The sequence below is a fragment of the Sphaerodactylus townsendi genome, linkage group LG14 (genome assembly GCF_021028975.2).
Source record: "Sphaerodactylus townsendi isolate TG3544 linkage group LG14, MPM_Stown_v2.3, whole genome shotgun sequence".
In the NCBI taxonomy this organism is placed as follows: Eukaryota; Metazoa; Chordata; class Lepidosauria; order Squamata; family Sphaerodactylidae; genus Sphaerodactylus; species Sphaerodactylus townsendi.
Genome location: NC_059438.1, coordinates 32445348 through 32470138, shown reverse-complemented (window position 1 = coordinate 32470138; position 24791 = coordinate 32445348). Strand labels below are relative to the sequence as shown.

The window sequence follows — 24791 nt, the reverse complement described above, 5'->3', positions numbered from 1 at the left end:
TCCTTCATATCATGAACACAGTGTTATTTTTATCCTGTGCTGTCCAGCCGTGCTGGAAGCGGCATTTAACGAAGCCTAAAAACTATGCAACAGTGGAAGACTGTAACTGAAAGAGACGAATAAGCTTTGGTGTCACCACCAAGAAGAAGAAGAATTTGGATTTATATCCCCCCTTCTCTCCTAAAGGAGACTCAAAGGAGCTTACAATCTCCTCGCCTTTCCCAGTTCACAACAAACTCCCTGTGAGGTGGGTGGGGCTGAGAGAGCTCCATGAAACTGTGACTAGCCCAAGGTCACTCAGCTGGGGTGTGTTGGAGTGCACAAGTTAATCTAGTTCACCAGATAAGCCTCCACAGCTCAAGTGGCAGAGCGGGGAATCAAACCCTGTTCCCCAGATTAGATTGCAGCTGCTCTTAACCACTACATCACGCTGGCTCCCAGAATATGTGGAGCTGATTGGCTGGTTGGAACCAAAAGCAATTTAGTAATGGATTTAAAGCATATAGGCTGGGAGGCTTGAAAGGTAACACCCTGGTACTACTGCAATAGGAAAGGGGGGTTTCTCCTGGTGGTTGATTATGGGGCTTCACTGGAGCGTAGTGATATTTTTCTGTGTTGTGAAGCCGTGTGCATGTAAGTCGTTGCGTATCCTGACTTTGTCTTTCTTTGGCTAGCTTTTAAAAAAACTATTGACTGTATTTAATGGGTTGTATTTTAACAGGAAAGTTTCTAGATCTTTTTTTTGGGGGAGTTGGATTCTGCTTTCTCCTTCCGTTTTGTAATGATCTAGTGTCAAAACAGGTTCTGTCCCACACAGCATGAAGTGTTTTTATGTAGAAGCTAGGTCTGTTAACTTTGGGTTTAGCTTCATAGGGGCTCGTTTAGACGTTTCAACTTCTCTTCAGTTGAAGAAGGGCTCCCAGAGGTCTCCTCTGGAGGCAGTGTTTGCAGCAGGATCCAGAGACTTTAGGGTAGGGTCCATCTTGGTCAAATATAAGTGTGTGTGTGCCTTCTTGTAGGGTTTTCAAAACGACAGGTGTTTGGCAGTGGTTTGTTATTGCCGGCCTCCGTGTGGGCTGAGGCGGTTCTGAGAGAACATTCACTGACTTCTTGTGGAGGAGTGGAGAATCGAACCCAGTTTTCCAGATTAGAGTCTGCCCGCTTAACCACCGTCCCTTGCTGGCTCCCTGGTACATTAATGTTGCTGTGTTCCCCACCGACACGACTGGTGTGTGCCAATTCTCCTCTTCTTCTCCTCCAGAACTATCCTGCAACTTGGCCTTACTCTCAACCAGGGGTCTGCAACCTGCGGCTTTCCAGATGTTCGTGGACTACAACTCCCATCAGCCCCTGCCAGCACGGCCAATTGGTATGTCATGGTTGACTCTGGTAAGTGCCAACCGTTCCTGTGGATGTCTTTCCCTCCTCTGAAGGCTGAAATGAAGTGGGGGGCGAAATGCATTGTGTCTGTTGACCTAAATGCAAGTCACTACTTTAGAAAGCCAGCCCTTGCAAGAGTCTTGGAGAGGTACTTGTTGATGTCTTACCTTCCCTGAACTGAGTCCCATGTACATCTTATGTTTTTCACTGTGGCAATTGGCTGTGTCTTCTTGTGGGGGGGGAAAGGGCTACTCACAGCTGTTTCCGAAAACAAATGCTGGGAATGAAGAAGCCCTAGTACCTTGTTAAAAATATGTTTAAAAGTTTTTCAACTTTTTCTTCCTCTTCAATAATTGCAAGGGGATTTTTTGTGTGTTAAAAGTGAGAAGTATTTTCCAATAGTTTCCATCCGTAGAGAGCAACTCAAACGAATCTAAATCCGCCCAGTTTGGTTTCAGGTTGAGAATACAGGCTAAGTGTCTTATAATCTGCGCTGAATTGGCCTTTCAAGGGAGACCCGCTTTTGACAGCTTTTCCATCAGCCAATCTAATGGGTAAGATTTCCCCTTAAAAAATCCCACTGACATAGGAGACTATGTGTTTGCTTAACTCAGGGAAGTGGACTCTGTAATACATATTTTATTGCCAGATTGTGGCGAACTCCATAAAGGGGAAAGGGAGGCGTTAATTCATCCATTGTTTATCCAGTACAGAAATTTAACTAGAGTTAATTCCGCCTCAGTTCTTGTGAGATTTTTGCTGGAAGACCCGAGTTTCTCTCTTATATCTCAGCAGGTAGCTAAATTTTTGTATGCTGGCATATAGTAAGAGAAGAACCATGTTGGGATGAAGACCGCGACAGACCACATGAGGGTGACCCGTAGAATGCTACAAAGCTGATGTGATATTTTTTTTGTGTGGATTTCTGTTTAATTGGATTTCCCAGTGCAAATTCGATTGTTCCTTTTGTTTGTTGTTCCTCCTTTTTTTTCTTGTTCTTCTCTGCTCTTTTTTGCTGGCCTAATGGCCGTGAATACTAAAATCCTGAACTGAAATCTGCAAGCATATTAGTTGCCAGCAGAATGAATCGAATGAAATGAAGAAGCCCTAGTATCGGGGGGGGTGGCGGGAGCGAACCGAGTATGGCACTCCAGATGTTCATGGACTACAATTCCCCATCAGCCCCTACCGCCAGCATGGCCAATGCGGCAGGGGAGGCTGATGGGAATTCAAGTCCATGAGCTATTGAGTGCTGAGAATTCTCCTCAGTTCTCCTACCCTAGTAGATGATGGCAAAAGATTGTTACAGCTACTGTTACAACTGCAAATTATGAAATTACTGCATCTGTGTATGGTTCTCCAGTTGCACAGTGGCAGATAGGAAGAAGCCTCCCAAAGGGTGATCACTACTGCTGAGAGGATTACTTGGGCTGCCCTCTCCCTCATTGGAAAGAACTCTATAATTCCGCTTCCAAAGCCTAAAAGCCCAAAATATTCCTTGAGAGAGATTCCCGTCTCATCCAGCACACACTCTCTCTTTGAACTGTTACCATCTGGCAGGCGATAAGCAGGTCTATCAAGAGACTAGGACAAAGAGGCTTAGGAGACAGCTTCTCTCTAGAGCTGTGGCTAAGTGATGAACTCCCCTAGGCGACTTTGTAGGTTGATATGTTTGGGAGCTGTATGTAGGGGATGGAGTGGAGGAAGGAGAAAGTGAGGATGGGGTATGAGTCACAGAGGCTGTGTGCATCGAGGGTAATGCACTGTTGTAAATTTTATTGTCGTTAAGCACAATGGCAAATACAATAACTGCTTCATGCTTATAGAAGAAGCCTCTCCAGGTTGCTAGAGGGAGAAAAGAGGAAAATGCAGCAGAAACGGCTGTGTGGACACTCTGTTACCACCCCAAAGCCTCTGCATTTGTTATCCAGGGTTACACAGAGTATTTTCCTTGCATGGGAGCAACTCAGGACTTGGAGAGTGAAAGTTCCCAGTTCTCATACTGCTCTTAAAATAAGCAGCCGTTACAACGGAGAAGGTATTTACTGGGTGTTGTGGATTTTCCAGGCTGTTTGGCTGTGGTTTGGTACTTTTTGCTTCTTAAGAGCCAGCATGGTAGTGGTTAAGAACAGGTGGATTCTAATCTGGACAACTGGGTTTGATTCCCTGCTCCTCCACCTGAGTGCCAGAGGCTCATCTGGTGTGTTTCTGCACTCTTACATTCCTGCCGGATGACCTTGGGCTAGTCACAGTTCTCTCAGGACTCTCTCAGCCCCACCTCCTCCCAAGGTGTCTGTTGTGGGGAGAGGGAGGGAAAGGAGCTTGTAAGCCATCTTGAGTCTCCTTACAGGAGAGAAAGGGGCGGTATAAATACAAACTCTTCTTCCCCTTCATGTTTCACCTGCATCTACAGCTGGCATCTTGGCAATTTGGGTGAAATGTTGGGAGCAAAAGCTACCTGACCATGACTAGGTAGCCCAGAAAACCCACAGCACCCAGTGTGGGATTCCAACATGGTGCCAACATTTTGTGGCTGGCTCTGCCTCCTGTGGCAGCCATTTTTCAGCACCCATTCTGCAGCTCTACCCACCACACTAGGTCAATTTCAAATTTGCCCAGAGGCTCAGAAAGGTTGAGAACCCCTGAGCTAGAGTTTGGGGTGAAATAGGCAATGGAAATGGCACTGGTGTCCGGGGGGGGGGGGGGTTCAAAAATGAAAGCCTTCCCATCCATACAGGACACAAAGATACTTTTGGCTGCTGTCTTTCCAAAAAGGTCATATCAAGCCTTGTTTGCAAAAGGCTGCAATTTGGGCAAAAAGCTAGGAGCGAAAACTACCAGACCATGGCCACATAGCCCGGAAAACCCATAAAATCCAGTTGATTCCAGCTGTAAAACCTTTGACAACACAGAGAAGGTGTTGTCAAAAGAGCAAAAGGCATCCGCCACCCTGAGGCATATCATGCATCTACTTGTACTTCAAGCCTTGTGAGGCTGTTTCTGAGGGCATCGCTCCACTGAAGCTATATGCGTTGGACAGTTATAGCACACAGCATGATTTCTGTTCATAACTATGTATTGGGAGTAGAAACTCACACAAACACACACACGTTTGCTGTGCGCTTGCTTCAGTGGTGGGATTCAAAAATTTTAACAGGTTCCAATGGTGGGTGGAGATTACTTGAGGGCGGTGGGAGGCGTGGCGGAAGGGCATTCAGAGGCGTTCCAGAGCAGGGTGGGCAGTGCTGCGGCAGAGCAGGTTTATGTCAAGTCACAGGTGCAGTTCCCCCCTAAAACCGCCTCTGGGTTTAAATAATGACTGTTTACAGTATTAAAAAAGCGATATACCGAAAGGTAAGTGTGTGGGGGTGGGTGCCATGGGGTGGGGGTGGGGGTGGAAGTGCCATGGGGGGCAGGGGGACCGCAAGGGGCCCTGGGGGGCGATTTTGCATCCCCCACTTGACAAGATTTGTTGTACCCAGGGACAGGGATTGCCCCCCACTTGTCCCTTTAGTGGAGTTAATCATTAATAACCAGTTCTCCCGAACTGAGAAAAAAATTTAATAACGAGTCTCTACCGAATAGGTGCGAATAGGCTGCATCCCACCTCTGGCTTGCTTCCCCTCGGCAGCACAAGTTTCATGACACAATTACATCAGCCAACTTGTAATAGGAATGCCGGATGACATAAAAAGTCTTCATCCCCTGGCAGAATCTAAAGATAGAGGGTTGCAGAGTAATCTCCCCGGGGAAGGGAATTTTCACAGTTTTGCTAAAACAAAGGAGAAAGCCCTTTCTCAGATTGCTACTGATTTCCCCTTGAACAATTGGGGAACCTGAAGGAAGCACCCTGAAGAGGACAACGGTGGTTAGGTAGGTTAATGTAGCAGCAGGTGGCATTTAAGATGTGCTGGTCCCAGTCATGCAGGGCTTTAAAGGTAAATCCCAGCACCTTGCTTTGGGCTCCAAAGCCAAGTCCGTGTACCCAGAGGTGTAGCTCCAAGGGGGCTGGGGGCATGTGATGCACTGGGCACACCCAGAGGTGGGATCCAACCAGTTCTCACCACTTCTCTAGAAGTGGTTACTAATTTTTTCGGAGTGCCGAGAAGGGGTTACTAAAGCAACCTCCCTGCCCAATAGGGACTGGAGGTGCGTGTGTGCGGCGGCGCCACTGTTTGAATCCCACCACCATCGGAACCTGTTATTAACATTTTTGGATCCCACCACTGGGTGCACCCCCCTGTGGGGGTGTGGCGGGGGCGTTCCAGGGGCATGGTGGGGATGTTCTGGAGCGGGGGCATTCCGGGGCAGTGCACCGGGCAATTTCCCCCCTTGCTACGCCTCTGCATGTACCTGCAACAAGATGGAGCAACAGGGTCCTTACAACCCACTCAAAGTCAATATTGCAGAGAAATCAACAAAGGGTAGTAGTTGCACCCCGGCCTCCAAAAAAAATTAGTTCCTCATCTGCCCTATGGTAGTAGCTCATGACACATTGCCCTATAAAAGAGTAGTGGGGCTGGGATTCCCATTTTCAAAAGTTCTTTTGCCTGGAAGCAGAGGTGGTGAAATGCATGAATTTTCACAAGCCAAGCTCTTAAGACGGCACTATCAAGGCATGCTGAGGACTCCTGCTTCCTTTCCAGCAATGGCTTCCAGTGCATCCGTGATGGACAATGGAGACAAACCTCTCAGGGCTACTTTCCAACAGACCAAGGGAGGGCGACTCGGACCATATAAAGCTGCAGCATTTAACGTTCCCAACTGTGTGTTTCCTCCTAAACTGTCCGATGCCAAGAACATAGCCAAGATACCTGCAGTCCTGAGCGAGTACCTGATCCGAGTGGGTGATGACTCAGCTTGTCTGCACGATCCCAATCTCCTGGAAGAATGCAATTCACCCCTTTCCAAAGATACATCCTACAGGTAAGAACGTGATTCGGTCTGTGCTGCCACTTTGCAGCCACCGCAACTCAAAGTCAAGGTATCCTGAATAGGACATAGAGTCAATACTTTCTGACTTGGACTTATTATATGGCAATATATAAGTCCTCATTTGATTGGCAAGTTAGAAGCAAGAAGGTTGACAGCTTCAAGTCTTTGTAGAAAAAACTAACTATGGCCCCTTCCGCATGGCGGCGGAAGGGGTCAGGTCGGCGTAGATGACGCCGACCCGACCCCTCTGGGACCGTTCGCATGAATGTTCCCAGAACCGCCCGGGACAACAGCGCAGAGCTGCGCCGTCGTCAGGGCGTCCTACCTGTCCTGCGGCCCTCCGGCACATCGCCGAGGCCAGGGGACACGCCCCCTGCCCTAATGTGACTGCTCGAGGAGGGCCGAGGAGAGACAGCGCCAGGACAGGTAGGATACTTGGAGCATGAGGTGGGAGGGAAGGCGCCGCGGAGCCGCCGTTTTCCAAAAACCTTGCTGGGCAAGCGAGGTTGGAAAACGGCAGCTTCGTGCCGCTCGGGCGGAGCGGCTGCGAAGCAGCTGCGCCCCCAGTGCAAACGGGTCCCTGGGGACGGCATTTTTGCCGTCCCCAGGCCGCCGTATTCCGCCCGTGCGGAAGGGGCCTAAGACTTAAGTTTCAAACTTGGTCTGTCATACTTCTTAGGTTAAACGGCTGTGCTTTCCAGTACATCTGAAAATCCCAAGGATAATCCTAAAGACACTTTTTAGAAAATAAGACCTTGAGTAGACTTGAAGGATTCTGAGCAGACCTGTTTAGGATTGCTGCGTGATAGAATACTGTATTATGGTCACCTCTGAGTATTCCTGAGTTGCTTATGGAAGTTTACAGTGTATAGTAGGGGTGGCCAACCTATGGTGCTCCAGATGTTCATGAACTACAATTCCCATCAGCCCCTGCCAGCATGGCCATGTAGTCCATGAACATCTGGAGTACCATAGGTTGGCCACCCCTGGTATATAGGGTTATCAACCTTCAGGTAAGGCCTGAGATCTGGAATTACAGCACATCTGTAGACTACAAAGATCAGTTTGCCTGGAAAAAAATGACTGCTTTGGAGGGTAGATTCTATCACATCACATCCCTACTGAGGTGCCTTCCACCCCCAAACCCTGTCCTTCCCTGGAAATTGCAAATCTCCAGAAACTTCCTGGCCTACCTCTGGCAACCCTAACTATAGATGAGCCAAGCAGATGTCCTGGTCAAGTCTTCAAAGGGAATGAATCATCTGAATATTAAGCACACAACCTGCAAGATGAAGTCCTTCTCTGCTTTCAGAAGGCTGAGATATGGCAATACTGTGTGAGATTATATGAGGGATGTTTCACCTTCCCAGGAGAATAGTGCTGCAGTGATATCCCTTTGGCATTCATGGTAAAAACCAGGTGTTTAGCTGAGGCAAAAGGCAGGGTATCTCTGAAGAGTTCTGAAATAGTCATGGGAAGGCACACTAGGAAGAAATCCAGCTCATTCCTTCTCATATACAAGCACCTAGCTCTTGGCTGTTGAGACACTAAAGGTGTTTTCTTTCTCCTCTTACTTCCAGGTTTAAATTTGTCTTGGTTGACAAGACTGCAGTCACGGTGAAAGACCAAACCGTCTGGTCTGATCCAATTAAAACCAAGAAGTGTAAGTATCTTGGGGGAAGGAGGCCTGCAGGTCATATGCTGAAGTTAATACAAACTAACACCTCGGAGGAACATTTTTCTTCACTGTACCGATGAAAGAGCAATTCAGGAAGCTTGCAGTATTCCTTTTGTGCCCTCTCTCCTAGTGAAGCTGGCTTCCTCCATCGATCCTTGGCCAGGCCAGAGAAGCAGCGGAATGGTTGTCATCACTTCTGGCCTAAGCATGCTGGCGTTTGCCGTAGTGGCCGCGTTTCTTGCTGCACGGTGAGTTCCTTTGTGTTTTGCTGTCCTTTTCCTCTTGTTAAGGGACAAATCAAATGGGCCCGTCGGAAAGTTACCATGCTCCATGGTGTGATTTTACCACACTCCAGCACCCATTATCTGTCAAGGAGGGAGGGGGAGGGGGCTGGCATCTGGACACAGCCCGCTCAAGACATGTGCCCTGTTGCATGTAAACAATGAAAATTTAACTAGCCAATAGCTCAGCCATTCTCAACCAGGGTTCCATGGTACCCTGGGGTGCCGTGAGCATGTCCCAGGGGTACCGCGGCAACACTACCACCCCCCTCATTTTTTTGGTGTCTCCCACCAGCGCCAGCAAGGACATGGAGCTGGCCCATGGGGCAGGGCCTGCCACAAGGTCAGCAGCCACCCCCACCCCCAGTGCTACCCTTCACCCTGGGAGGGGAAGGTGGAGGGTGTAGCAAGCAGGGGCAATGGGAGGGGAAGGTGGAGGGTGGTGGCAGGGGTACCATGAGATATGAAGAGTGAGTTCAAGGGTACCCTGACCTCAAAAAGGTTGGGAAACACTGCAATAGCTCATCAACAGCTCAACTCATCACAATGTGACATCAGCAAGTTGTTAACATACAAACACCATTTAACTCCTTCAGGACTGGAGTGGCATGCTCTTGTAATGTACCAACAGTTGGGGAGGGGTGCCAACTTCCAGGTGAGACCTGAAGATTCCTGGGAATTATAGCTCATGGCTTTTCTGTGTTTTTCACCAGGGAATCCAGAGAGTCATTCGTTGCACTCAGGTATCAATCCCCAACTAGACGACGGGATGATGATGACACAAGAATGCAGGAAACCTCCCTGTCCGACCACTGACTACTGCACCTGTTGGCTGGCTGTCTTCAGCTGCAAGTGTACTCGCCAGCCAGTCCTGGAATACCGCCCTGCACGGAATTGAATTGTATATACAGTAACAGATGCTAGGACAACAAAGTGCTCTTGGAGATTTCTTTCTCTAAAATCTTCTGTTGTTGTGCTAGAAAAACGGGTCAGCTATGAACGTTCCTAAGAACCCCACCCTGAGAATGAATTGCCTTCGCTAACTTTGGGCGACAGCAATTTCTACTTGTTTCTCCAGTGGGCTGGCGTGTGGGAGTGCCTATCATGTGCCTTGTTCACCAAATAGAGTTTCTGTCGCGTTGTAAATAAACACTCTTGAAACACTTCTGAATAAAGTCAGCCTTCAAAGGAAATTGGAATTGAAGCTATATTAATTCCAGTTGGAAGAGAGGTTGTTGTAAATCTACCAGAGTAAAAGAACTGGAGGTGAACCCAGACAGACAGGGTGCCCAGCTGACCAGCCAGCCAGAGTGCAAATATATATATATATAACAGTGGTGGCGAACCTATGGCATGGGTGCCAGAGGTGGCACTCAGAGCCCTCTCTGTGGGCACGCGCAAAGTCCCCCCCCCCCCATCTAGGCTGGCCTGGCCCGCTGGGCTCAATTATTAGCATTAAACCTAGTTTTGGGGAAGTAGTGTAGGTAACCCTGTTAAGTGCTGTTAAACCCCACTGATTTTCATGCAAAGAACTAAAGCGCAATCCTTTACCTGGGAGTAAGCTCAGTTGCTGGCAATGGGGCTTGCTTCTGAGTAAACCCTCCTAGGGTCATGTTTCACCCGTTGGAAGAGTTGCATGGTTGTTTCAAAGCAAAGCCGCCGACTACCACCAAGCTTACTCTGGAGCAACGCATGCCTTGGAGCCAACCGTTTTTTCTAAACGAAAACCTCAGTATTCAGGTTAAATTGCCGTGTTGGCACTTTGCGATAAATAAGTGGGTTTTGGGTTGCAATTTGGGCACTCGGTCTCGAAAAGGTTCGCCATCACTGATATATAATGAGCCAGAGACAGTATCTAATTTACAGAAGGGAAAAGAAGCTGTCTGGCTCTAGTGCAAACTTAGAAACTTTTATATAACAGATACATATTATAAATAATGACAACAAAACAACACGCACACAGGGAATCCCAAAGGCAATCACATCAAGTCTCTGTAATCAAAGGATAACTTTAAAAGAGATCCACTCATGGGTTAGGTGTGCGGGATACCAAGCGTCTGATGGCTGTAAATATTCAACTTCCGTGGATGGGCTTCTCCTTTTGCAGTTTGCTTCAACAAAAACAACCGCACAAGAGCTACACAATACTTCTTTTACAAGAGCTGAGCAACAATTATTTTACAACTAGAACATTAGTATGTCTAACATATAAACTTTGCTTGTGCATATCATACTGGTGTATGCACTGGATATAACTTTTTTCTAACATCACTGTCTGCTCTAAATAACTATATAATGATAGTATTTGTTCCTCTTTGTAATCATTTATCAGTTTTCCTTGTTGCAAGGTGGTTAACTTTATCGTCTCTTTATATACTTTGTTCTTAAACCACTTTGGATCATAAGCCCCACTCCCAAGTATGTTCCAAAGTGGGCTGATGGAATCTCACCTTTCTCTGCAGTCTGCCTTGGATGAGTCTACAGTGGCAAAGATGGAGAAGGTGAGTATCTCCTCCTACGCTGCTGCTACCCTGACAGTATCTCAGGTAGGGTGCAGAGAAAGGATTTCATGCCTGACACTCCAGGTAGGACTGGAACAGGGCAGCCACAAGTGGTATAACATACACCTACTGCTTCCATGATGCCACTACAGGCTGGTTTGGCATCTTAAGTAGGCTTTTGGGTCACTTGAGCAGTGAATCAACTGCAGAAATGACAAAATGATTCGCTAGTGCCAATCTGTGTTGTGTTGTCAAGATGCAGCCTCTGATGGAAGAAGAAGAAAAGTTGATTTTTCTCTACCTTTTTAAAGAATCTCACAATGGCTTACAATTGCCTTCTCTTCCCTTTCCCCCCACAAGGTAGGTGAGGCTGAGAGAGTTCTGTGAGAACTGGGACTGACACAGAGGCACCCAGCAGGCTGTATGTGAAACGGTTGGGAGACAAACCCGGTTCTCCAGATAGAGTCTGCTGCTCTTAATCACTACACCATGCTGGCAAGCGGGGGAATTCTACTTGCTTCTTTAAAGCTAGCCAATTCACCTGGCCTTCACCTTTGAGAGGTGGAATGTGGTCTGCAACTCTGAGAACCACTCCCTGTTCTGAAATTCGATCAGGTTGAAAGATTACAGGTCAACAGGCATGTAACTAAACCTGCCCAGGGAGCCTGTCAACCTTGAAAGTGGTAAGGAACAAAGGGTCAGGGGTACGATGACAGGACTAGTTCAGGTTTGCTGGTGGTTGGGAATACTTCCCTACTCAGTTTGGCAAATGGACTCCAGGCGTGTCCTTTAATCCAGCAGTGATTTTCATCCTACAAATAGAACCCACAAAGAAAATAAATTGGGAAAAAATTATCCACTGCCTCTGTTCAACTCTCAAGAGACTCAAGATGGTTCACGTACGGCAGTGGTGGCGAACCTTTGGCACTCCAGATGTTAAGGACTACAATTCCCATCAGCCCCTGCCAGCATGGCCAATTGTAGTCCATAACATCTGGAGTGCCAAAGGTTCGCCACCACGGACGTAGGGCTATCCCATTCTATGAGACTTGGTGTGGAGGGAGGGGGCTTTCCACTACGTCTTGTAGGTGGAATTTGTTATATTAGAAACACTGGGTGCATTGCTCCTAGCAATAGAGGAGTTTGTTATTAGAAACACTGAATACATTACTCCTATTAATAGATGGAAGGATGGGAAGGGAGAGACAGAAAGCCATAATGATAGAGAGCTACATTAGCCGACTTTGGATTTTCATAACGTTGTTTCCTCCCTCCCACACCAGGAGCATAGCTGGAGCAACCATTATAGAAACTAGCAGTCAGAAATTTGGAGTTCCACACTTTAATAATGAACCACACATTTCTTGTGCAAGATTTACTGGGCTCAACCCCTGCCATTTCCAGCTAAAAGATTCTCAGGTAGAAAACTTAGGAAAAGACCGCAGTGGTCATGAAGAGCTGCAGTCAATCACACTAAATAATCCTGGGCTAGATGGACTGTCGCCTGAATATCTCCCTCCTCCCCGGATTTTTTAAGAGCAGGAAACCCTTTGCCACAACTCCCGCCTTGCAACTAACCAAATAAAACAGCCCTGAGAAAAACCTGTTTTGAGTCCTATAGGAACCAGTTTTAACAGAATGTCTAGAAACCAGCTGCATTTTACTGGGTTTAAATGTGAGGTATTTGGAACTGCAAAGGAGCTGCTTTAGCAAAAATGCTCTACATTTTCATCTTTACATTACAACTTCCAATCCACAGGTAATGCTTCTTCTCAGCCATTTTCCCCAGCCAAGCAAGGGCATAACAAAAACGGAAGGGAAAGCCTTAAAAGAGAGATGATGTCATTCTAACGTGTAGAAGTAATATTGCTAAATATTATTAAGAAGTAGAACGTTGTATATGTGTAAATGTATATATTTATGCCTGGATCCATTAAAATCAAATAAAGACAATATGGGAAAATTAAAACGCGATAAATGCAAGCTCACAGTAAATTGCAAGCACAGTAAATTGCAAGCAAGTAAATTGCAAGCACAGTATAAAAATACATGAAATTACAGTATATGTTTTTGTAAAGGAAGAGTTAAAATTAAGCACTTCTCATTCGTCTTCCCATAGCATTCGGAATTACAACATAATCACTGCAGGATAGCAATTAAAAAGACAGGTTCTCACCCCTAAAAATGTTATCTCCTAAGAGTATCTCAGAATGATAGACAAACAAGAAAACAAGTCTGAAAATCACAGCAACACAAAAATTTCACACACACACAGGCAATTGGAACATGATGCTATCCTAACCTAGAGCTCACAAAGTAAGGATGCCTGCCTGTACTAAGGTTGTCAACTGGACTACAAAAAAAGATCAGTTTCTTTAATAGAGGCTTGTTGGTAAAAATGGAAATTTTTTTGCAGAATGGAGGCAAATAACATCACCTGGAACAGCAGTGGCGTAGTGGTTAAGAGCAGGTGTACTCTAATCTGGAGGGACCAGATTTGATTCCCTGCTCTGCCACCTGAGCTGTGGAGACTTATCTGGGGAATTTGGATTAGCCTGTGCACTCCCACACACGCCAGCTGGGTGACCTGGGACTAGTCACAGCTTTTCGGAGCTCTCTCAGCCCCACCCACCTCACAGGGTGTTTGTTGTGAGGGGGGAAGGGAAAGGATGCAGGATACAGAACCTGATGCAGTCAAAGCAGATGCTCTAATTTCAAGCCATCTTTGATAAAAACGCATGTAGGCACATTTGTTCCCAAGGTAGAAGGCTATGTAAACCGTTTTCCTACCAGAGGTGCGATTTAGAATGAAAATATGAAATCAATATTGGCTACAAGGTGTATCAAATTTCTTTCCTGTATTCTGTCCCATATAGAGCTTACTTTGCATGTTCTTGTATAAGGGGCACAAAGGTGTTTTTTGGTGCCCAGGTAGACCATCATTTCCCATACAACTTATTATTGAAAGGGAAAGGCTGGCCATACTGTTCGGACTGAATAAGCAATGTGCCATGAGGTTAAACTATGCATGGTGAGCAGCTGCAGCCAACTCTGCTTTCCTTTTTCAATGAACAGCAGCTACTTGAAGCTGAACTCTTGAGCGGAGAAGGGTGACTAGTGTTAAAGGTCGGGGAGAAGAAGCTGTTATCACTTTTCCTTGGGCCATTTTCCCATCCAGAATCATGTCCTCTCAGTTATTGAAGGGGGGGGGATATGGGAACCTGACCCCCCCACCTCCCAAGATAAAAGCAGTCGCAGAAGATTTAAAGAGGAAAAATGGTTGGCAGGAGAGGATTAAGAACGTAAGAAAGAGCCTGCTGGATCAGACCTGAGTCCATCTAGTCCAGCACTCTGCTACTCACAGTGGCCCACCAGATGCCTTTGGGAGCTCACGTGCAGGAGGTGAAAGCAATGGCCTGCTGCTGCTGCTGCTCCCGAGCACCTGGTCTGCTAAGGCGTTTGCAATCTCAGATCAAGGAGGATCAAGATTGGTAGCCACAGATCGACTTCTCCCCCATAAATCTGTCCAAGCCCCTTTTAAAGCTATCCAGTTTAGTGGCCATCACCACCTCCTGCGGCAGCATATTCCAAGCACTCTTCTCCATATATAGGGAGACCTCTGGGCTGGTAAATATCTGGAGATTCTGTGGGCCCTAAAGAAGGTGGTATTTGTGGAGGGAAGGGACCTCAGCAGAGTATAACACCATGCAGTCCATCACCCAAAATGGCCATTTTCTCCAAGGGAACTGATCTTGGTAATTTGGAGAGCCATTGTAATGGCTGGAGCTCTCCAGGTGCCGTGGGGAAGTTGGTAACCTTACCCCCGATACCATGCTACTGATTGCACCAGATGCATTGCGCCCAGTGGTGGGATCCAAAAATTTTAGTAACAGGTTCCCATGGTGGTGGGATTCAAACTGTTGCGTAGCACCAATGGGGCTGGGCGGGGCACGATGGGGGCGTGGCCAGGCACTCTGGGGCGGGCATTCCTTTGCGCGGCTGTGGCAAGGATGCAGCCACTGCGCCGGTCCTTGGGCGGGAAACGAATGCACGCAGGCGCAGGCTGCCACACCCGCCGGTGCACCTCCTGCTAGGCTGCTTCAAGTTCTGCACGCTACTGCTGAGAGGAGGTGTGTAACTAAGGCAAAAATCACCAATTAGTAACCCCCTCTTGGCACACACAAATAATTAGTAACCTACTCTCGGGAACCTGTGAGAACCTGCTGGATCCCACCTCTGATTGCGCCCCACTTGGGAAATCAGTTCCATGCAATTGTGCCCCACTTGCAATTTCCCAGCTTTTCGACCCTTGAAACAAAGACTACAAAATCTGAAAAGAAACAAAAAACTCAGTGCTTTCTCATTTCAGCCCAGATCCCCTTTAGCCCGTCCTTTCTATTCCTGTCAGTGCCTTTACCTTTAAGGTTGTGATAGCTTTAGGCTTGTTCCGTCGAGATACTGACCAACACACAGGCTTTACAAGACAACCCGTATCTAGAGAATGCATCTCATCCGTACCTTGTCGGTCCTGTTTCTCTTCCATTCCTGTGAAGGTGAGGTAAGGCCCACCCATTCCTTTAGACGCAGAAAACGTGCAGTCTGGGTAACAGCCCCTTCAGTTGCCCACCTGACTGGCCTGGAGTCGAGTCACTCACACATACACAATGAAGTGGATTGTGCTCCTGTGCTTGGTTGAGAGCCTCGGATCAGGATGGGCTGTCCCCCTGGAAGGCCTTGAAAAATTCAGTGAGTATTCCCTTCTTATGTATTGTCGAAGGCTTTCATGGCCAGGTTGAACTGGTTGTTGTTGTGGGCTATCTGGGCGGTGTGGCCGTGGTCTGGTAGATCTTGTTCCTAACTTTTTGCCTGCATCTGTGGCTGTAACACTTCTCTCTGTGATACACCTCTGGAGATGCCAGCCACAGATGCAGGCGGAACGTTAGGAACAAGATCCACCAGACCACGGCCACACAGCCCGGAAAACCCACCAGAACCAATTCTCTTGTTACTTCAGTAGGAAGGCACTGGCCATGGTATACTGGTGTTTGGAATATGCTGCCACAGGAGGTGGCGATGGCCACTAACCTGGATAGCTTTAAAAAGGGCTTGGACAGATTTATGGGGGAGAAGTCGATCTATGGCTACCAATCTTGATCCTCCTTGATCTCGGATTGACCAGGGGCTCAGGAGCAGCAGCAGCAGCAGGCCATTGCTTTCACATCCTGCACGTGAGCTCCCAAAGGCACCTGGTGGGCCACTGCGAGTAGCAGAGTGCTGGACTAGATGGACTCTGGTCTGATCCAGCAGGCTCTTTCTTATGTTCTTATGATTCATGAGGAACAGGAACAGTGGACAAAATTGTAATTCCCAGTTTTGAATCTTGTAGTTTATTTTATGAAGCACCATATCTTTCATTGGGTAAGCAAACATCTTTGTTAACTGATGACAATTTACTTCTTACCCAGATTATTGCTAGCAAAACATTATCGCATTTTTCACCAGGACCTGCTAGAACTTTTCAGCTTCCAAATGTATTTCTTTGTTTTCAGTCACAAGAGATTGGAGCTCACGGCTTTTTCCTAGGAAGACTCCTTTCATCCCTTCAAACAGCTGTGTGGCAAGTCAGAATTAAACCAGCAAAGATTTTTCCATTACTGCATGCCAAGAAAGTTTCACCAGATGGATTTCTGTTTCTCATGTAGTGTTTAAAGGCAGAGGAACCATGCCAGAAAAAAAATAACACCACGATCAAATTTATTTATGCATCTCTCTAAAGCAACAGAATTCTTAATCCTGATTTATGCATGACAGTTTTCAACATGTAGCATTGGTATCCGCTCAGCTGAATGTTTTGACTCTTAGGGTCAGACACAGGTGCTTCTTTTCCAGTTGCCTGGATCCAGTGGTGGGATTCAAATAATTTATCAACCGGTTCCAGTGGTGGAATTCAAATAATTTTAACTGGTTGTTTACAAGCACAATTTTAACGACCGGTTCTGCCAAAGTGGTGCGAACCGGCTGAATCCCACCGCTGCCTGGATCCCTGATTCAGATGGAATCAAGGTATGGGAGAAGGGACTTAAGCCCTCCAGGGTTTGATGCCCTTGATGTCTAACTGTCAGCATCAAAGGTAGGTCAGGAAAACCCCAGCTCTGCACATTAAAAATAGTAAAATGCAGTTTGGGGCTTAGGATCATTTTGTGTGTCAAGTCCCACCTGAGGTTTGGTGACCCCCAAATCATTTCCAAGGGATGAGTTAGGTGCTTTGTTCTCTGCCTGGGCTGAAGGAGTTCTAACAGAGCCATGACTGGCCCAAGGTCACCCAGCAGGCTTCATGTGGTGGAGCAGAGAATCAAACCCAGTTGTCCAGATTAGAGCCAGCTGTTCTAAACTGTGCTATGTTCTGCTGCAGCATCACCCGTGCAACGTATGCTGGGGGTGGTGAACTTCTTAGCACTTCCAGGGTGGGAAGAAAGGAAGGGAGGCAAAAACAGTTTCTACACTGTGTGTCCCCATATCCCATCAAGTCGCAGCTGACTGATGGCGACCCTGCAGGGCTGGTTTGCCGTTGCCTGCCTCCAACTGAATGGAGAGTGTTCTGATAAAACTGAATGGTCCAAAGGCTTCATGCGAAGGAGTGGGGAATTGAACCCAGTTCTCCAGATTGGAGCCTGCTGTTTTTAACCACTACACCACGCTGTTTCTCTTACAATTGTTAAGAGATTAGTGAAGCTGACCTTTGTCTGAGAAAACCATGTAAACCACGAGCTGCAAAAGCCAGAGTACATTTCTAGAAGACAAGAAGAGACGTTTGTATGTTACAGCAGCAAGACATGAAGGATTTTGTTTGTAATATAGAGAAGAAGACTTAAGAGCTGAAAAAAGGCAGAGAAGTCTAAAATGGCTATCAGGACCTTAAGGCCTTGTTTGTAATATATATGTAAATCCGCAAGGTTATGCAGTTGCAAACTTAATGTGATTGAAACCCTGACTCACCAACTCTTGCACTGCACCAGATTTGATAACATCAGATCTAAATATACCAACTTACATTTTTTCTTCCAATCTGGGCTGCCTGATCTGACTAGGTTATCTCTATTGTTAAACAACTAGGACCCCGGTCTTTGTGAAGAGATCGCCAATTTCATGGCGGAGATAGTTGAGAGTTCCCAATAGAACGTATTTGTTGTGCTCCCTGTGGGGCCTTTTATCTATCATGTATTCATGCAATTGTTCCCGATTTATGTAACTCTTTCTGACTATGCCAATAAAGAAGAAGAAGAAGAGTTTGGATTTATATCCCCCCTTTCTCTCCTGCAGGAGACTCAAAGGGGCTTACAATCTCCTTGCCCTTCCCCCCTCACAACAAACACCCTGTGAGGTAGGTGGGGCTGAGAGAGCTCCGCAAAGCTGTGACTAGCCCAAGGTCACCCAGCTGGCGTGTGTGGGAGTGCACAGGCTAATCTGAATTCCCCAGATAAGCCTCCACAGCTCAGGCGGCAGAGCTGGGAATCAAAGGCTCATTCCGCACACGCAAAATAATGCACTTTCAAGCTGCTTTCACAACTGTTTTTGCCATTCTGCACAGCTTCAAAGAGCCCTGAAAGCAGCTTGAAAGTGCATTATTCTGCGTGTGCGGAATGAGCCAAACCCAGTTCCTCCAGATTAGATACACGAGCTCTTAACCTCCTACGCCACTGCTGGAATTAGGATTGCAAACATTGAATTTATAATTAAGCTTGCAACTCAATAACGATGATATTTGTAAAGTTGCTAGAAGGCGAATAATGATATAAGGAAACAATTTTAAGTTAGTGTTTTAAATAAAGGCTTATGTATGTGTGTATGTAATATATATGAAGACAAAAAAAGATGTAAATATGTACAAAATCGCTGGAACTGATGGAGAATAAGCTACATTTTCTCAGACAGCACCTGAGATGTTTTGCTCTGCCTTGCTTTGCTTCCTGTGCAATGAAAAGGGTTGCCGATATTGCTTCTTTACTTATTTTGGCAGCTTTTCTGACACAAAGCATAAGGATGAACCAGGTTGGTTGGCCCTGACATTCCCTCTTTTGTTGTATTTTTCAGCCGTGGACTTCTTTCCTAACAACAGCATGCTTTTAGCCGCCACCTTGAGTACCAACTTCCTTGTTAATGTTCCCAAGTGTCTGTCCTCCTCAAAATTCTCTCCATCCAAAGTCAGAATAGCAGTAGCCCAGCTTCCTGATGCAACCGCCTCGACAGGTACGGAAGAGACATGAATTTTTTTCATTGGTGTCTATTCATGCAAAACGTAGGGGCGGGCCTGAGACAGATTGCTAGCCGTGGGAAATTTTATCAGGTGCTTCTTCCCGCGCTACTTGAGGAGAGTAGCACAGGGCTTAAGGTAAGTGGGGAAAGGGCCTTTGTAGGAGTAGTAAAGTTCTGCTTTTGGGCAAAAGCATATGGTGTTAAAATTGCGCCCGGGGAAATGGCACATTTTCAGTCTGAACTTCTACAGTCCAGGAAGAAAACAGCAAGAAGTCTGATCTACACATTTGAAACGACTCTTATTCTTACTGGGATTATCTTTTCTTTTGAAGGTGTGACAAAGACTGAAGACATTCAAAATCTCCGGAAAACACCTCAAGCCACTGTGTATTTTGCTGGTGAATTTAAGAGTGTCTCGTGTAGGGCGGGCAGGGAACTTGTGGTGATGGATATAGATAATAGCCAATACGAGCTGATCACAGTTTTAGGCTTCCAGGTGGGAGCAGAATTTTGCCGTGAAACAAAAGGCCCCTTCTGCAATCAAGCACTTAAGCCAGCTACTTTTTATAGGTAACTGTATACTTTCGCTTTCTTTAAATGCTGTGTTTCATTTGCAAACCCTGGACTTACATGGTCCTTCTCAGAGGGGAAGGATGTGTGCTTGCAGCGAGACTTTATTATTATTGTTATTGTTATTATTGTTCCTATTGTTCCTATTATTAATATTATTAATATTAATATTGTTATTAATATTAATAATAATATTGATATTGATATTATTAATATATTTCGTAGACCGCCTCATCCCCGGAGGGCTCTAGGTCCACAGCTCTTAAAACATATCCCAGTTTTTAAAACATTTTAAAACTTAAAACATTTAAAACATTCTTTAACACAAGCTGATAAAATGGATGGGCTTGGTTTGATAAAGAGATGATTAGGGAAGAGTCAGGCTGTTAATAAAGCAGGGTTGGCTTTAGCATCCCGTAATTGGCCATTACTTTTGGCGGCTGATTCCAGAGGAGCAACATTTTCTTTCATGGTTCCTTTTGCAGGAGACAACCCTGAAGACTCAGAGGCCCCTTCCGCACACGCAAAATAATGCGTTTTCAAACCACTTTCACAACTGTTTGCAAGTGGATTTTGCCATTCCGCACAGCTTCAAAGAGCACTGAAAGCAGTTTGAAAGTGCCTTATTCTGCATGTGCGGAATGAGCCAGATACTTGTTACGGTAGTTGCTTTGAGTGGACAAGCAGAGCTAGGACTGTCAAGCCCCAGAGTTTTGGGGGCAGCGTCTGGAGATGTAGCATTTCGGGAAAGGTGTAACATTTCAGGAAAGGCGCTGCCAAAGAAAGAGACATTGAGATGGCATTATGAAGGAAAAGCACAGGGGTTGGCATGTATAAGTGGGAGAGCGGATAAGTCATCAAAGCATTTTGCTTTCTTTTCAAACAATCCTGAAGATTGTTGCCAGTTGTTGGGTTTATTTGGTTACTATGGCAGAGTTTGCCCAGTCGTGGAAGCAAGATATTGAGTGCAGTAAAATTAGTCCTCCCAAGAAATACATTGCAAAAAAGGTGACATTTACATTTATTCAAGCAGATTCTGTTCACATTCTTGTGGCAGTTGAAAGAAAGATACAAATCATAATCTAAAGAATACATTTCCCTATACAAGTGGCCAGCTAGTCCGGTGTCATGCGAGTGCAAGTATGAAATATTTGCTTCTACAGGAGAGACCCGTAGAAGCGTCTGACTCCATGCTGGTCCATGCGGAAAGTGAGACAAAGAACAATGGCTACTGAGAGAGAAGGAGGAGGGGTCAGAGGGCAGATCCCAGGTACAGACAAGGAGAGGAACATCCCACCAAGAGATAACACTTATATACTTAGAGCAGGGGTAGGGAACCTGCGGCTCTCCAGATGGGAATTGTAGTTCCTGAACATCTGGAGAGCCGCAGGTTCCCTACCCCTGACTTAGAGAGATTTAGCACCCCCAAGTGTTCAGGCATGCCGAGTCATTCTCACTCCAACAGTTAGTCCTTAGCCACCATTGTTGATCTCAGTGGCCTTTCCTATTCGGAGAAGCCTAGTTCTTCAGGAGGGCTGGTAGAATGCTCCTATCCAAGATGGTCAAGTGTAACACAAAGCTATCGATGGACCACTCAGCAATACTGTTTTATACAATTGCTTTTTATGCATGTGTAAATTTTGGTCTTCCTTTTCCATCTTTATTTTCAAGGGTGAATTTCTTTATTTTGGATGACAAGTCTGAAATAAGGGGTCACACCGATTGGTCACCAGCAATACAGACCAGAAGTGGTGAGTCTGCAAAGGCAAAAGGCTCCTCTGATATAGAATAACTGCTTTGAGAGGGACAATTTCCTTGGACTGGCTTGTGCAAGACTAGGGACGCAGATTCTCCATTAATGTATCCTCCTGCAAGGAGGTGGCAACTGAACATAAGAACATAAGAACAAGCCAGCTGGATCAGACCAGAGTCCATCTAGTCCAGCTCTCTGCTACTTGCAGTGGCCCACCAGGTGCCTTTGGGAGCTTACATGCAGGATGGAAAAGCAATGGCCTTCTGCGGCTGCTGCTCCCGAGCACCTGGACTGTTAAGGCATTTGCAGTCTGAGATCAAGGAGGATCAAGATTAGTAGCCATAGATCGACTTCTCCTCCACAAATCTGTCCAAGCCCCTTTTAAAGCTATCCAGGTTAGTGGCCATCACCACCTCCTGTGGCAGCATATTCCAAACACCAATCACATGTTGTGTGAAGAAGTGTTTCCTTTTATTAGTCCTAATTCTTCCCCCCAGCATTTTCAATGAATGCCCCCTGGTCCTAGTATTGTGAGAAAGAGAGAAAAATTTCTCTCTGTCAACATTTTCTACCCCATGCATAATTTTATAGACTTCAATCATATCCCCCCTCAGGCGTCTCCTCACCAAACTAAAGAGCCCCAAATGCTGCAGCCTCTCCTCATAAGGAAGGTGCTCCAATCCTTCAATCATCCTCGTTGCCCTTCTCTGCACTTTTTTAATCTCTTCGATATCCTTTTTGAGATGTGGCAACCAGAACTGAACACAGTTACTCCAAGTCGTCAGCTACCCACGTTTTATAAGGGCATGACGATCTTTGCAGTTTTATTATCAACTCCTTTCCTAATTATCCCCAGCATAGAGTTTGCCCTGCCCGTCCAGGCTAGCATTTGTTGAAGGTGCTGTACCTGGTTACGGCAGTGAGAACTCTAACAGGTTTGTGAGGCTTGAGGGAGAGACCTCCGGTGCTGCAGAGGGCGCTGGAGTAGGAAACTGAAGGTCCAAGTCCATGGACAAAGCTGTATGCCAGGGTGAGAAGGTTGGCTCAATTGCGTATGTTTGAGTTCATAGTCTTTCGGTGTGCCTGGACGTCTTCTTGTCAAGCTACTCGGTGGGAGAAGAATTTCAGAGAAATAGAACGCAGGGTTTGCCCTTTTCAGAATCTGCATTCGTTACTTTAATTCTTAAATCTGTTTCCTTTCTTCTTCCAGTGAAAAATTATGATTCGGCAGATGAGATGTATGGAGGGCGAGCCGGAGGAATGATCGTCATCACAATTCTGGTCTCAGTCGGCGGATTTGTCCTGGTGATTGCCCTAATTGCAGCGGTTGCTCTTTCAAATAAGAAATAACACCCCGGATGAGTCGGCGGGACATTTTTCTGAATCCGCAGCAGTTACCGACAAGATCAAACAATGGCATTTGTTCTGGCTTGGAGAATCAGGAATCCGAGCTAGAAGCACCCAATAAATTGTTTCATCTACCGTGTGATGGTTGTTTGGGTTTATACTGTCTTCCTCAAACATATTCACCTCACATCTTACAATTTTCAGCCATAGAGCCAGCATAGTGTAGTGGTTAAGAGCAGGTGGATTCTAATCTGGAGAACCGGGTTTGATTCCCCACTCCTCCACCTGAGTGGCTGAGGCTTATCGGTGAACCAGATGTGTTTCTTCACTGCTACATTCCTGCTGGGTGACCTTGGGATAGTAGTCACAGTTCTTCAGAACTCTCTCAGGCCCACCTCCCTCACAAGGGGTCTGTGGTGGGGAGAGGAAGGGAAAGGAGCTTGTCAACCACCTTCAGTCTCCTTACAGGAGAGAAAGGTGGGGTATAAATCCAAACTCCTTCTCTCCTTAATACATCTGCAAACATAAAATGTCAATGAAGCAAAATGAATGTTTGCAAGGACTCTTATGACAGACGTGCACTTGTCAGATAGCTAAGGACCCCTGTGAAATTGACACAGCAGTAACTCCCCAGGAAGGCTGAGTGAAATAAATAGTATGCCTGACTCAAAAGAGGGAGGGAGGGAGGGAGGGAGGGAGGAAGGGAGGGAGGGAGGGACAGAGGAGAGAGGGAGCAAGGAAGAAGGAAGGAAGGAAGGAAGGAAGGAAGGAAGGAAGGAAGGAAGGAAGGAAGGAAGGAAGGAAGGAAGGAAGGAAGGAAGGAAGGAAGGAAGGAAGGAAGGAAGGAAGGAAGGAAGGAAGGAAGGAAGGAAGGAAGGAAGGAAGGAAGGGTGGGTTTGCCCAAACAATTGACTGGGCTCCACTTTCCCCACCTACCATAGATTGGCCAGACACCATTTTCTGTACCTTTGGCAGACTGGCAGCCACTGTCAAGACACAAGATGGCAGAATTGACTCTTCTAAAGAAAAATGAAAAAAGAGATCTTGGGAGTCATGGGGGGGAGGCAGGGGGGTTGGGAAGGAAGAATAGGCACGGAGTCCCTCGGAGGTCCATATTTAGACTGGCATTTTTATCTTTCGTGCCACCCTGACAACTGAAGGCACTTTATCGCTCTTCAATATGTTGTGGCTGCAAGACTTTGTCATGGCATGCCTGCTCTTTGAAAGCTTTATGCTGACCGACTACCTTGTCCAACTGCAAAATAAACTGCTTTTCTTTCTGCTTTTGGTATTAGTTATTGGGTTCATTGATACCAGGCAAGATGCTGGAGCCATAAATTAGGGTAAACGCTTTGAAAATTGATTAAATTCACGGTGGAGCGGAAACCTCAGAATGCCAGGAGGCAGCATTGGGGGTGGGAGAGGACCGGGCCTCTATTTTTGGTTTATTGGCCCTTTGATGCCATTGGTTGGCCACTGTGAGGTGTCAGACAGCTCAGAGTTAAGGTTTGTGTTTACGATTTTATAAGTGTCTGCTTCATTCAGTCAAGCAAGAGTTAGCTGTTGAAGTCACATGGCCACTGAAATTCCTTATGACGAAAAGTGGCCATTGCATTCCCACAGCACTTAAATTGTTTGAAGCCAAGTCAATTTGCACAGCCATAATCTTCCACTTACTGAACGCTGCCACTAAAGACTTTCTGAACTGAGCTAGATAAATTAGTCCGCTGATGTGGGGCCTAGACAAAAATCTAATTTTTCCTCTTCAATTACTGCTCCAAAGAAATTTACTTCCGTAAAAGATTCCTCCATGCCAGGGCTCTAGCCCTGGAAAAAGCTGTAGAATCCTATATGATGTATTCAGCATTATATCTATGGCAGGGGTGGCCAACCTATGGTGCTCCAGATGTTCATGGATTACAATTCCCATCAGGCAATTGGCTGTGCTGCCAGGGCTGATGGGAATTGTAGTCCATGAACATCTGGAGCACCGTAGGTTGGCCACCCCTAATCTATGGCATAACACAGGGTAACCAAAGTCCAAACTCTGGTTTAAGCTAGATCTTTTTAAAAAATCATTTTAATTGATTTTC

The 24791-nt window shown here is 46.3% G+C and overlaps 2 protein-coding genes across 2 annotated transcripts; both read left to right on the top strand.

Annotated features, from left to right (window-relative positions):
• The first annotated feature begins 1375 nt into the window (after window positions 1-1375).
• Window positions 1376-9419, top strand: UPK3A (uroplakin 3A). The gene is made up of 5 exons (XM_048515860.1): window positions 1376-1389; window positions 6027-6306; window positions 7896-7978; window positions 8124-8241; window positions 8988-9419. Exons 1-5 carry the CDS (start codon window positions 1377-1379, stop codon window positions 9088-9090), a joined length of 597 nt encoding a protein of 198 aa, XP_048371817.1. The 5' UTR covers window position 1376; the 3' UTR covers window positions 9091-9419.
• A 5933-nt stretch (window positions 9420-15352) lies between these two features.
• On the top strand, window positions 15353-22837 carry LOC125443623. Its single transcript, XM_048515859.1, has 5 exons — window positions 15353-15521; window positions 18867-19022; window positions 19361-19598; window positions 21270-21349; window positions 22562-22837. Exons 1-5 carry the CDS (start codon window positions 15440-15442, stop codon window positions 22699-22701), a joined length of 696 nt encoding a protein of 231 aa, XP_048371816.1. The 5' UTR covers window positions 15353-15439; the 3' UTR covers window positions 22702-22837.
• The last annotated feature ends 1954 nt before the right edge of the window (window positions 22838-24791 follow it).